General features: G+C 45.1%; 1 protein-coding gene across 11 annotated transcripts in view; it reads right to left on the reverse strand.

The window, feature by feature from the left end:
• Positions 1–14,179, reverse strand: part of KCNIP1 (potassium voltage-gated channel interacting protein 1) — a 1,275,893-nt gene that overhangs the window by 650,866 nt on the left and 610,848 nt on the right. For 9 of the 11 annotated variants that reach the window (XM_075856387.1, XM_075856384.1, XM_075856385.1 and 6 more), the window contains one exon: positions 13,124–13,228. The exons of the other annotated variants lie outside the window; for them this stretch is intronic. In XM_075856387.1, coding sequence (XP_075712502.1) covers positions 13,124–13,228 — 105 coding nt within the window. The remainder of the gene's footprint in view (positions 1–13,123; positions 13,229–14,179) is intronic. 11 annotated transcript variants of the gene reach the window in all.

Below are 14,179 nucleotides of genomic sequence, written 5' to 3' on the forward strand. Positions count from 1 at the left end.
TTTAAATATGGCACATCTACCAAACCATGTAAAGGTGCCCGACGTCCAAGAGTCCAGGTCGCTCTTTACCCGTTGAAGGAGTGAAGGGAAGTTCACCTCATAAAGGCGAGACAGGGCACACGGAAGCCTGACCCCCAGATACTTAAGCGAATCCCTAGCCCATTTAAAGGAGATCTGATAGATCTGCCACAAGCGTCTGCGGCAACGATATGTTAAGCGTCTCTGACTTCGAGTAGTTGATCTTGAAACTGGACAGTTTCGAGTAATCACCCAGCTCCGCCATCAGGTTAGGCAAGGAAATCCTGGGGGTGGTGATAAAAAAGAGAAGGTCATCCGCATAGGCAGCGACCTTGTGGGACCTACCTCCCAAGGCTACACCCGCAATATCTGGATTGGAGCGAATATGGCACAAGAAGGGCTCCAGGCATAAAATAAAAATCAGTGGAAACAAGGGACAGCCTTGCCGCGTTCCATTAGAGATTGCGAGCGCAGAGGAGAGGTGTCCATTAACCTTAACCTGAGCCGATGGGGAGGAGTAAAGACCCGAAATCCAGCTCATCATATGTGTCCCCAGCCCTATGTGGCGCAAGGTAGCCAGCATGAATTCCCAATTGACTCTGTCGAAGGCCTTTTCCGCATCCGTCGACTGGAAGCAAGTGGGAAGTGCAGAAGCGGCCGCTTGGTACATCAGGTTAATTGCTCGTGTGGTATTATCCTGTGCTTCCCGTGAGGGCATAAAGCCCACCTGATCGTTGTGTATCACATTGGGAAGTAGCGGGGACAGCCTTTGGGACAGAATCTTAGCAAAGAGTTTAAGATCGACATTCAACAGGGAAATAGGGCGGTAATTCTGACACATGGAGGGGTCTTTACCCTCCTTTGGTATTACCATGATATGTGCCCTCAACGTGTCCCGGGGAATGGTGCCCCCCTCTGTAAGTGAATTGAACGCAAGCAGGAAGTGGGGCGAGTGCACGTCTGAACAGGTCTTATAATATTGTAACGGCAGGCCGTTCGGGCCCGGGGCCTTCCCCACTGGTGAGTCCTTCAGTGCCCACGACAACTCGTTCAAGGAAATTGGAGCCTCTAAGGCTTCAATCACCTCCGAGGGGATGCATTTCATCCCCGAGGACCGGAGGTACTGCTCAATCTTTCCCAAGTGACTGCCGCCACCCGGGGAAGAAGGGGCTTGAGGGAGATTGTATAACGAGTAGTAGTAGGCACGGAAGGCCTCCGTGATATCCTGCGGAAGCTGTAGATGTCTACTATGGGAGCCGAGAATGTGTGGGACATAGGTACTTGAACGTGTTTTCCTAAGTGCCCGCGCCAGAGTCCTACCTGGTTTGTTACTGAATTCATAGAAGTGCCTCCTACACTTAACTATGGCAGCCCGAGCCTTAGAAAGATAGAGCGAACGTACCTGCTCTCTCAGTTGCCCCAACTCTGCCCCCACAACCCGATTCTGAGACACCTTATGGGACTGTTCCAGCCAATGTATCCGGGTCAATAAGTCCCGGAGGTGTGCCGCCCGCTCCTACTTAAGTTTAGCACCGTTACGTATAAAGGAACCACGCACTACACATTTATGGGCTTCCCAGATACAAAAAGGGTCAACTCCCGGCGAGACATTCATGTCGAAGTACTCCCCTAGTTCCCTGCGAATGTCCGATACTACTGCCGGATCCTGTAAGAGCGATTCATTCAGTCGCCACTGCCAGGGATGCAGACTGGCCGATTGGCGGGCTAGAGTAAGCGTGATAAGAGCATGGTCCGAGAAAGTGATGTCGTCTATGGAGGCGGACGTGAGGTTGGAGAGGTGGGGATGGCGTAGAAAAAGTAGTCCAGTCTAGAGTATGAGTTATGGGGCGCCGAAAAAAATGTGTAGTCTTTGACCGAGGGATGCATAAGCCTCCACGTGTCAACAAGTTGATGCTCATGCAGCAGCCGGCGTACGCGGCGGTGTGCCGACCTAGGCAGAGAGGAATGCCCTCGGGAGAAATCTAATGTGGGGTCTAAAGTGGCATTCAAATCTCCCCATAGTATGAAAGTGCCTTCCAGAAAGTCATCCAGAGCCACAAGGACCTTCTCCAAGAAGGCAACCTGACCCGTGTTAGGGAGATAATATGAGGCCAGTGTGTACAAAGTGTTATCCAGCTTACCCTTCACGAAGAGGTATCGTCCCGCCCCATCTGTGCGAGTCTCCACATGCTCCCAAGGAAGAGAGCGAGAGATCAGGATGGAGAACCCCTTAGTCTTGGAATCAGGAGACACACTATGATACCCTTCTGTATAATGAGAGTCCATAAGCTTCGGTATGCAGTCGGCCCGAAAGTTGGTCTCCTGCAGGAACGTCACGTGTGCCTTCCTTTTCCACAAGAGACGGAGAACGGAGGACCTCTTTTCCGGCATGTTCAGACCCTGTGCATTTAGGGAGACAATGGTAAGGTCAGTCATTGTGGACAGAATGATGGACAGAGAAGGGAAGGGGCAGAAAGACAGAAAAGAAAAGGAAGGAGAAAGGCTCCTGCACAGCTAACCAAAGTATAAGAGCTAAGAGGCAACACTATCCCACTAAAATCGGAGTACAAATTCCCTCCACTACTCAACGTGGGCTATGTCGTCCTCAGAGGAAATCACTCCGACCACGACACACCGACACGGAACCCTAATGGGGAACAAAGAAAGACAGCGGCGTAGAAGACAATGTCACGCAAATACAGTAAACAACTAAAGGCACAAATTGAAAGTGGCACAACCCCGGACCCACCGGATTAACTTGTACTGGAACCTGTCCTCCCCCGTTAAACTAAGCTTTTGAACCGATCCATACTATAGAGAACTCCCCAGTCCGTAGCCAGCACAGGAGACCCCTAGGGCCACACCAGCGATGACTGCAGTCACGGCTAACAGGGAACCCTGTGGAGAAAAGAGGGGTTAAGTGCAAATAACGTCCCACATGAGCGTAGAAGATCAATCTCTCCGGGGATTGGCAGCTCTGAGGCCGTGGTTCGACTGGTCCAGCTCCACCATCTCTTCGCAGGGATCGCCGCCCCAAAAGCCGTGGATCAGACATCTCAACTCCAGGGCGAGGTGCATGATGAGGCACAAAAGCAGGGTAGGGACCACCTCTAATAGAAAACGGTGCCGGTGGTTCAGTCCAGTCCGGTAGCCGCACAGGTGAGATGTCCAAAAATCGGAAGGCCTCCTCCAGGTCGTCCGGGGACCTGACCGCGAACGATTGCCCTTGCCGGCGAAGGATGATGTGGAAGGGGTGGCCCCATCTGTATGTAGCCTCTGCAGACTTGGTTGCTTCCAGCAATGGGCGGACAATTCTGCGCATGGAGAGAGTCAATCGTGATACATCCGGCAGGACGGTGATCACGGAGCCCTGAAAAGTAACGGCTCCCTTCTCCCACGCTCTCCGGGCAATCTCATCCTTCTGCTTATAGAAGTGTACCCGACATAAGACGTCTCTGGGACGGTTACCATCTCTGACCCGGGGTCCTGCCAGCCTATGAACTCTGTCGATCTCGATGGCCATGTCTCGTGGGCGATCCAGGAGGTTGTTAAAGATATGTGACACGGCGTTGTAGAGGCCATCCGGGGGTACTGATTCCGGTACACCCCTCAACTTCAGGTTATTGCGTCTCCCCCTGTTTTCAACATCGTCTAAATGGAGAGAAAAGTCCCGTAATTGCGAGGCTTGTGTGGACAGAGACTGTGAGAGAACCGAGATATCCACCGTGGATATGGAGTTTTGGTGCTCCAGGGTTTCCACCCTTGCGGTCAGGGCCCGCACCTCCTGTGAGACCACGCCAATGGCCCTGTCGTGTTTCTCCTCTCTCGGTTGAGAGGCTTTGGTCCAGATCCGATTTGGTGGGCAACACCTTCACCATTTCCCATAGTTCCGCCAAGGTCCGTTCCATGGATAGCGGGGGCCCCGGAGGCAAACCGGACAAAGGTTCCCCCAGACTCCCTGACGGGGCAAGTGATCCCCTGAAAATGGCAGGCATGCTCTGACTCAGCGGACACTCCTGTATGGAAAACTGCCGTGGGGTGGCAGGGAGAAATGGCGTCTCAGCGCCCTATCCGGTGGTGCAACTAGATTCGCCCCCTGTCCTGATACTGTCTGAGGCTGTATTGGGGGAAAGTTCTCTTGTCTGGCCGGTGTGACCGACCCTCGGCCACCTGCATCCCACTGACCTCCCTCTGAAGATGCCATGTCCGCCCCTAGGATCCGGGAGCAGCAGCCAGCCTGAATCTGACCTGAGGAAGGAGGCGGCGGCGAGTAGCCACGCTGCGGCGGGGTCTGGGTGCGGCCTGCAGGAGGAGTGGAGGAAGATCGCGCCAGAGTCCCGTCCATCGTGGAACGGAGGAATCTGCCGATGGTAGAAGAGCCAGCTGAGACCGGGAGGTTTTTGCGTCTTCTCCCCTTCGTCATCCTGCGGTGGGAACCGGTAAGTATGCCCTGTCGGGCGATTTTCTGTGCAGTGAGTGTGGAGCTGCAGCAAAACACTTCTTCACCCCGCCATGCCTAAGCCACTCCCCGAAGTGTATTTCTATTGACGAGAGTCCATGGTACATTTTAAAGGGAAGCTTCAATTCCGCCAGTACCTGCCAATTAAGAGAGCATGGTATGGCGTGAAGATGTAAAAGCTGTGTGAGAGTGCATCAGGGTATACTTACAAATTTAGGGTATATGAAGAGAAGGACACTAGTATTCAGTCCGCAGAAAGCCCCCCGTAATGGGAGTTAATGCAAAAGTTGTGTGGGATTTGGTGCACTCACACATATGGACCAGAGTTACCACCTCTACATGGATAATTTTTATTCCATGCGTCCCACTCTACAAGTGCCTCACTTCCAGAAGTACTCTGGTACAATTAGAAAAAATCTGAGAGGACTCCCTAAGACACTGCTTGGGCAAACACTCAGTAAGAGTCAGAGCAGGGCACAATACAGCAGAAACACATTGTGTCAAGTACAAGAACAAGAGAGATGTCCCTGTATTGACAACAATACATGGCCACACAAGTACTCATGTACCAGTACGTGGTACCAGTACAAGACCATAGGCCCTGGGCTGTTCCCTAAATGTGGGCTCCCTTCCCGACCGCTGCTCTGCCGTACCTATAGTGCCTATATTGAATACCACCTCTTTCAGTGCAAGCATTGAAAAATAGGTGTTGCAATTCCCCTTGTCGAATGGCCGTGTCCCTACATACTGACAGTATCACACTGTGCAGGGTCACATCCTCTTGACAATGGGAATGGTAACAAGCATTTGTCTATTAAGCCTGGGTTACACAAAGGCTTTATGCGGAATAAAAGGTTTTTTCTACAACAGACATATCAGGAGAGGGGTCAGATCCTCTATAGATCCAGTGACTTACAAGTGATGTCTTCTATGATGGGAGTCATTCTCTTTTCTGTTCCCCCCCCCTTGACACAAACCGTTATTGCAACTCCTCCTTATGACTGCAGGGTTTCCTGATGAGACATCTTTGCCCCTCGCTTCTGTAGCCATTTCCAGCCTCTATAAAAACACAAAAATTCAGACACCAAGACCCAGTTTTTCATACTGATGAACTATCTATGTGCCCGGACAACCTCATTTACTCAGACTAATAAATTCAGACCCCAGACCAGATACTAGAATACATACAGACCCCAGACACACGTGGGGCACAATATATCAGTCACTAAAACGGCATATACGTGTAGAAAAGTCTCACTCTGAACCTTCTGCTGTCCATTGCCTTTTACACAATACCTGTGGGATCAAAATGCTAACTGCAGCTCTAGATGAATGCCTTAAGGGTTGTAGTTTTTAAATGTGACATAGCACTCGAAAACCAATCCAGCAAAATCTGTAACACAATGCTTCTTCCCTTCTGAGCCCTCCCATGGGTCCAAATAGCAGTTTATCACCACAAATAGGGTATTGTCGCACTCAAAATGGGGTATTTTATTCCTTGTGAAAATAAGAAATTTAGAGTAAAAACTACATATTATTGGAAAAAAAGGAATTTTCTTTTTATGTTACAGCCCAATTTAAATAAGTACTGTGAAAAAAATGTGGGGTCAAAATGGTCACAACACCAATAGAATGAAAGTTGTCAATTTCACCTCGACTTTGCTTTAATTTCTGTGAAACGCCTAAAGGGTTAAGAAACGTTCTAAATGGTGTTTTGAATACTTTGAGGGGTGAAGTTTTAAAAAAATGGGGTGTTTTATTGTTGTTTCTAATATATAATCTTATCACAGCCACTTCAGAATTAAACTGGTCCCAAAAAAAAGACTAGTGAAAATGTGAGAAATTGCTGCTAAAGTTCTAAGCCTTGTAATGTCCTAGAAAAACAAAAGGATGTTGAAAAAACTATGCCAACATAACGCAGACATATGGGAAATGTTAATTCGTAACTATTTTGTGTGGTATAACGGTCTTAAAAGCAGACACATTTAAATTGATACGTTTTGGTGTTATTCACAAATAAACACTTTTGTTTAGACCAAATTTTACCACTAAGATAAAGTACAATATTTCACGAGAAAACAATCTCAGAATCGCTTGGATTAAGAAAAGCATTCCAAAGGTATTACCACAAAAATTGACACTTCAGATTTGAAAAATGGGGTATGAGCCTTAAGGCCCAAACTAAGCTACGTTATTAAGGGGTTCATTTGACAACCTCTTTAAGACCTTTCAGAATGGGGAACAATTGAATTTGCTAAATAATTATCAAAAGTGTACTACTTCAATGGATGTGGTAACTCCATGGAAATGACAGATGTGATTGCAGTCTCACAAAGACACCCAAGCTCAGTATAGTTTGATAAAAGAAAAAAACATGTGTGATTGCTTTGGTGGAACAGATTTGTGTAGGAGAGATTGGGAAAGGATGTTAGTCTATCGGGCCGTGCAGACTGTCCGTGACTTTCACGCAGCGTGTGTCCGCTGCGTAAAACTCACGACATGTCCTATATTTGTGCGTTGTTTGCACATCACGCACCCATTGAAGGCAATGGGCGCGTGAAAATCACGCGCAGCACACGGAAGCACTTCTGTGTGACGCGCGTGATTCGCGCAACAGCAGTAAAAAGTATGAATGAAAACAGAAAAGCACCACGTGCTTTTCTGTTTACAAACATGCAAACATAGTGTCATAATGATGGCGGCTGCGTGAAAATCACACAGCCACGCATCATATGGTGATGACACACGGAGCTGTTAAAGAGGCTCTGTCACCAGATTTTGCAACCCCTATCTGCTATTGCAGCAGATAGGCGCTGCAATGTAGATTACAGTAACGTTTTTATTTTTAAAAAACGAGCATTTTTGGCCAAGTTATGACCATTTTTGTAATTATGCAAATGAGGCTTGCAAAAGTCCAAGTGGGTGTGTTTAAAAGTAAAAGTCCAAGTGGGCGTGTATTATGTGCGTACATCGGGGCGTTTTTAATACTTTCACTAGCTGGGCGCTCTGAAGAGAAGTAACATCCTCTTCTCTTCAGAACGCCCAGCTTCTGACAGTGCAGATCTGTGACGTCACTCACAGGTCCTGCATCGTGACGGCCACATCGGCACCAGAGGCTATAGTTGATTCTGCAGCAGCATCAGCGTTTGCAGGTAAGATCGACTTACCTGCAAACGCTGATGCTGCTGCAGAATCAACTGTAGCCTCTGGTGCCGATGTGGCTGTCACGATGCAGGACCTGTGAGTGACGTCACAGATCTGCACTGTCAGAAGCTGGGCGTTCTGAAGAGAAGAGGATGTTACTTCTCTTCAGAGCGCCCAGCTAGTAAAAGTATTAAAAACGCCCCGATGTACGCACCTAATACACGCCCACTTGGACTTTTACTTTTAAACACACCCACTTGGATTTTTGCAAGCCTCATTTGCATAACTACAAAACTGGTCATAACTTGGCCAAAAATGCTCGTTTTTTAAAAATAAAAACGTTACTGTAATCTACATTGCAGCGCCTATCTGCTGCAATAGCAGATAGGGGTTGCAAAATCTGGTGACAGAGCCTCTTTAAGTACCTTTTGCGCGTGTGGAAAACGCCGTGTTTTTTTGCGCATGCAAAATGCACACGCTAGTGTAAATCCGGCCTAAGAGTACGGAACAAGAGTAATGAAGTCAGTTGTGGGTATAATCATGAATGGGACAAATGAAACAGCACCCTTTTGGCTTAGTCTAGTAGATATCTTAAAAATGTGTATCTAGTACAATAATTGCAGTGGAAAAAGTAATATTTTCTGGTGATAGAATTTGTTTATCAGAACAGTGAATACAGGACACACTCAATATGGTCTGTTTTCTTGGACCCTGAAGCTGTATTCCTTTTATAGGCCAGCTCAGAATTTATTTCTGAAAATTATTGACTGCTACCACACTTTAAACAGGTAATCTAAGGAAAAAGAGGTAATGGTATGACACAGTCCTCGAAGGGATTAGTACAGCTATAGGCAGGTCCAGCTCCCGGTGTTTGTGGGCCCTTGGACTACACAGACTTAGTGGGCCCCTTTTGCGGGGCAAATCATGGCGGCAGTATAATGGCAGAAAACGTCATTTTGTCCCCCATATAGAAGTTAGGCCCTGTTTATGCCCCCATATAGAAGTTAGGCCCCCAGTTTTTACCCCAATAAATTTAGTGTCCTCTGTAGATCGTAACACACAGCCCCCCTGTAGAAAGCGCCATATAGCCCCCTTGTAGATAGCGCCATACAACCACCCCTGTAGATAGAGACATAAAGCTTCCCCTGTAGATTATGCCACAGTGCTCCCCCTGTAGAAAGCGCTATACGCCCCTCTGTAGATTGCACCATACAGCCCCCTGTAGATAGCATCATAAAGCCCCCCTCCTGTAGATAGCGCTATAAGGCGACCCACAAACAAATAAAAAAAACAAAAACGTTATATTCACCGCTCAGTACTTACGCAGCGTGTGAATGATATTTTTTCTATCTCATCCACTCTGCTGCTACTGTATTTGCTGCAGATTTTCCGGAACTAATTCCGTTGCTAAAAATCTGCAGTATTTACGCAACATGTGAACTGACTCTAAGGACGGTTCCCACGGGTCAGATACGCTGAGTAAAAATCACGCAGTGTATCTGAACTGGCAGGCGCAGTGCTTTCCGTCCGAAAAACCGCACCACATTGGCAAAATTTCTGCTGCGGAATGCAGCGCTGGCGAAAAAAAGAAATCTTTTTATAATGTACTTGCATGACATCACTTATAATGACAATAAATTGCTCTTTCGCTTATGGAAAAATTTACATCTTATGATACGCTGAACATTTTTACCCATGTAAAGATCACACAGCAACATTTTACATCACCAACATGTTTTACAAATATCATGTATTATCTAGCATAAAACACCATTCACATTTTTGTACTGGAAACAATGAAAGAGATTTATCAAACTGGTGCAACGGAAAACTGGAGCAGTTGCCAACAGCAGTGCTTATTAAACTGTGCAGCGGAGGTGACCAGTGAGGTGCTGTTGGGTGTGGGCAATTTTCACAGAAGTGATCATAAGCTGCAAACGCTGTTCTTTGGCCGCAGAGATCTCTGGTTTAGCAACGCAATTGACAGGATTGTTCAGCCAACAAATGAAAGGTAAATTGAGCAAGATTTTAATTTTGCTATGGTCTTTGACCACTGGTTGCGAGGCCCAGGCACCGCTCTGGTCTTGCTGGTGAGGTCCCAGTAGAAAAAGTTTTAGAAGCCCAGGCAGTCACCTGCATTTTTGGCATACTTTGTATGGGAGCATGGTCCCTAAAAAGAAAAACATAGGACATGTCTTATCTTTTGCGAAACACCTCTACAGCCCGGACACCTTCTCGTAAATAAACGGGAAGGTGTCCGTGACAATAGAAGTGAATGGGTCCATAATTGCAGACCGTAATTGCAGTCCGCAATTACGGACAATTTTTACGGTCATGTACATGGGGCCTTAATGTGTGCGAGTTCTGTTGATACTAGCATCACTGCTTTCATTCTTAACCGAGCCATGATGGCTATGAAGGATTCATTTTAAAGCAGAACCAAACAAATAAAGTGACATGCTCTATCAGATGTCATATTTTAGAGCTATTTCGTCTTAGAAGCATTGATTCTATGGTTGAATATCTCTAACATACAGTCTGACGCCCCACGTAGCACCATTATAGTGGCACCCAAAGTACCTACAGCTCCGCAGGCCCGTATTTGCCACTATGCACGGGGGTTGCAGTTCCCAGGGCTTCCAGCAGGGGGAGGGGGTCAGCAGGATCGTTTATGTTTTTCTAAAACAAGTAACTTTGTGACCTGACCAACCGGCGGTCAGGTCACTCACAGGGCAGGGGGGGTGGCTACACCAGCGCTTCTAAGACACGTCCCCTGTTAATGGATTAGACAGAACTGCTCACATTGGCAGCTGTAGCCAATCCAAGAACAGTTGGAGTGTCTCAGGCCCGCACAGGGGAGACAGGCGCAAAAGAAGCTAGTGTAGAGGAGGAAGCTCGGCCCACAGCCCGTCCCTGCAAAAAGCCTGTGAGGAAGGGAGATGGTGAGTGCCTAATGGAGAATCTGTCTGCTGTTTGTGCCTTTATATGTGTATCTATGTGCCTCTCTGTGTGTATATACACATGTCTGTGTTTGCGTGTGTATATGTTCCAATATGTGTATATACACGTATGTGTTTCTGTGCGTGTATTTGTGTGCCTAAGTGCCTATATATGTGTCTGCATGTGTATATGTTTCTATGTGTTTGCATCTACTATTATTACATTATCTGTTTATCACTAGTTATCACTGTGTTATCTGTGGTGTTACATAGAGCTGCACGTAGAATCTACTACATTATCTATACTCAGAGTTGTCACTGTGTGTTATCTGCAGTGTTACATAGGACTGTAGGTAACGTATACTACATTATCTGTACTGTGTATATGTGTGCATGTCTGTGTATACATGGGTCTGTATGTGTATAGATGTGCCTACGTGTCTGTATATGTGCCTTTATTTATATATGTTCCAGTATGTGCTTATTTATGTGCCTGTGTGTGTGTGTATACATATATATATATATATATATATATATATTTTATTTTTTTTACCCGTGGGTCTAAAAATGTGCTTTCATGTATGTACAGTATATATGTGGTTCATATTTGGTTTGTAAACGGCAGCAATAGAGGGTCCTGCGCAGGACGCCACCCAACCTTAGGCCGGCGCTGCTTTTAAAAGTGGGCCAATGAACTGAGGTTTCCTGGGACTGCGTCATGTAAACTAAAAAATGACAGCTTAAAGCTGTCACTGCACAGTTAACTGTCACGGACCCAGGAAGGTAAGTATGATAATTATTTAGAGTTTTGTGTTTTGTTTTTTTTACAGGTTTGCTTGTTGGACTACTTCGGATTCGAAGACTAATTAGATAACAAGGGTATTTCAATAAAATATTTATGTGTTGGTGCTTTTTTTTATTTTTTTATTATTAGTACCGCCTTAGTAATGGCCGCCGTCTGATAGACAACGTCCATTACTAAGTTGGGACTTAGTGTTAGCCGATGAAAAGGCTAGCAGTAACCCCCATTAATATCCCAGTACCCATCGCCACCAGGGGTATCGGGAAGAGACGGTTCGATCCAGTACACAACTATTTGCAGTGATGGTCGGGCACTGGGGCAGCCGCAGGCTAGTATTATTAGGCTGGGAAAGCCCAAAAACCATAAGCCTTCCCACCCTGGTAATGCTAGCCTGCTGCTGCAGGTTATGAAAAAAGGGGGGATCCCATATCATTTTTTTAAAAAAATGTAAAAAACGAAATGTATTTTATAACCATCCAAATGCAACATAGCAGCAGCAGGATGGCATTACCAGGGTGGGAAGGGCCACATTTTTGGGCTTTCCCAGCCCTATAATACAAGCCTGCGGCAACCCCAGTGCCCAACCATCACTGCAGATAGTTGGGTTCTGGATCCTATCTGGCACTTCCCGATACCCCTGGTAGCGGTAGGTACGGGGTAATAATGAGGGTTAGTGCTACCTCTTCACCGGCTAACACCAAGCCCCACATTAGTATTGGATGCTGTCAATCAGGGAGTGGCCATTACCAAGGCAGTAGTAATAAAGTTAAAAAGAAACACAAACACACAGAAGAAAACATTTTACTGAAATAAAAAACCTACACAACCCTCATTAACCATTTTATTGAAAATAAAAAATGCCGTAATCGAAGTAGTCCTCGAATCCGAAGAGGTCCAAGAACCGAACCTGTAAAGAAACAAAACCAACACCAAAAATACAATTATGCTTATGTTTCCTGGGTCCAGCGCTGGAGCAGCAAAGCCAGCGAGCTATGCTGTTTCCGTAACTTCGGGAGTTATGGGGGGCGTCAGAACTAAAATTGCCTAGGGCAACATCAGCTTTAAATACGGCCCTGAAGCTCCATCTTTGGAGCTGCCGGGGACTTTGTGTGCGGCTGTACAGCTGCCTGTATATGGCGCTGCAAGTTTTCCTTTTTATTTTACCAATAATATATTCATACTGCAGCACCATGTTAACAAGTTTAGGTTTGTCTTATTAGCTACTTAGCAGGAAATCCGAGCAGAGTTTGAAGCAAAATATTGTCAGCTCGGTCGGTTGTAAATTTGGGGGAGAAGTATTAAGACTGGCGTTTTATACACTAAACAAATGTGTTACATCTTAATAAAAGTGTTACATCTTTTGGTTGACCATGCACACGATTGTGTACATTTTAAATTGTAAACTGTGCACCACGGTTATGTAAATTGGTGTAAATTAAATTTGTCAAGCACACTTTTGCGAAGCCACGCTCTATTTGTACAAAAGTGTGGAGGGCGACGTAAAAAAGCTGAAAGTCACAAGTTGCAACTGGCTTTGGAAGGTTGATAAATTACGCCTATGTTTTTTCTCTATACTGTTACATGCACTAGGCTTCTATTGTGCAGACATATGCCAAAATTGCATTCTTTTGGCAAACATTTGACAGATTTAAGTCTGAATACCTATTTTTGGGTACTATGTTATCATTTAATGTTGAATGGCCTACTACAACTATGTGATGTACATGGAATACAACTCAATAAGAAGAAATATATACTAACTTGAAAAAATATTTCCACGTGTTGTTTGGGGGCATCTTCTTTAAGTACAGGGTAGGTATACTTCCCCATCATGTCATATATGGCTTTAACTATATCCATCATTTCCTGTTTAAAACATAATAAAATATGTATATATTAATGTAAAACAGAGAGTGAGTGAGAAAGAGAGAGAGAGAGAGAGAGAGAGTGTGTGTCAAACGCAATATGACTGCAAACCGTGAATATACCCTTAGTCATCCTGCACATGGGACAGAAATGCAGCAGAATCGCCGTCCGTTGTTTACTGTGAAGATATTCTGCAGCGTTTACGCAAGATAAATTGACATGCTGCAGATTAGGAATCCTGGACACTGAAAATCAGCAGAAAATCTGCAAATATTCTCTCTTTGCAGTCACAGAAATTTTTGCAACAAAATCTGAAGCTTTGGCAGGGGGCCTTTTGCAGGATTATTTTACCACTGAACAGATACAAACCACTGTAATACAAAAAAAGTTATTTTATATGAAATGGAATGTTTTACCAAGAAAATGTGACATTTTGATATGCAGATTCTATGGATGTCATGCTCATAAAAAAGATATAAAGAATTATTTGACAGAACAGATTAAAATGCAGAAATAAATACTTGTTAATTATAATAATAACTGTGAAATGAGTGGCCCAAAGTCATTTAACCCTTTAAAAATACAATTTACTTATTCAAATATGGAAGAAATGTCTGTCTACCCACTTGCCAGCTTTCATGCCCAGAACATATTCAGTTCAAAACGCGTAAGCGTGGTCCCGGGATTTTCATTTTAACCGCTCTGTTTTTAAAATGACCGAATAAAGCCTTAATTTTTTATCAGAGTGCTGGATACACCATTTTTTTTTGTCCACTTCCATTGTGTTCTAAAAAATAAACCTTCCTCCATTATTTTTACATCTGTCGGACAGTTTTCCTCAATCCAGCTATTAAATTTTGTAGAGTATCCAAGCCACTTTACAAAATAAAGTGTTTTATCGTTTACACATAACATTCTAAAATTAATTAGATAAAGTTTTTTGTAATATAT

The sequence above is a fragment of the Rhinoderma darwinii genome, chromosome 3, assembly GCF_050947455.1.
Source record: "Rhinoderma darwinii isolate aRhiDar2 chromosome 3, aRhiDar2.hap1, whole genome shotgun sequence".
NCBI classification, from domain to species: Eukaryota; Metazoa; Chordata; class Amphibia; order Anura; family Rhinodermatidae; genus Rhinoderma; species Rhinoderma darwinii.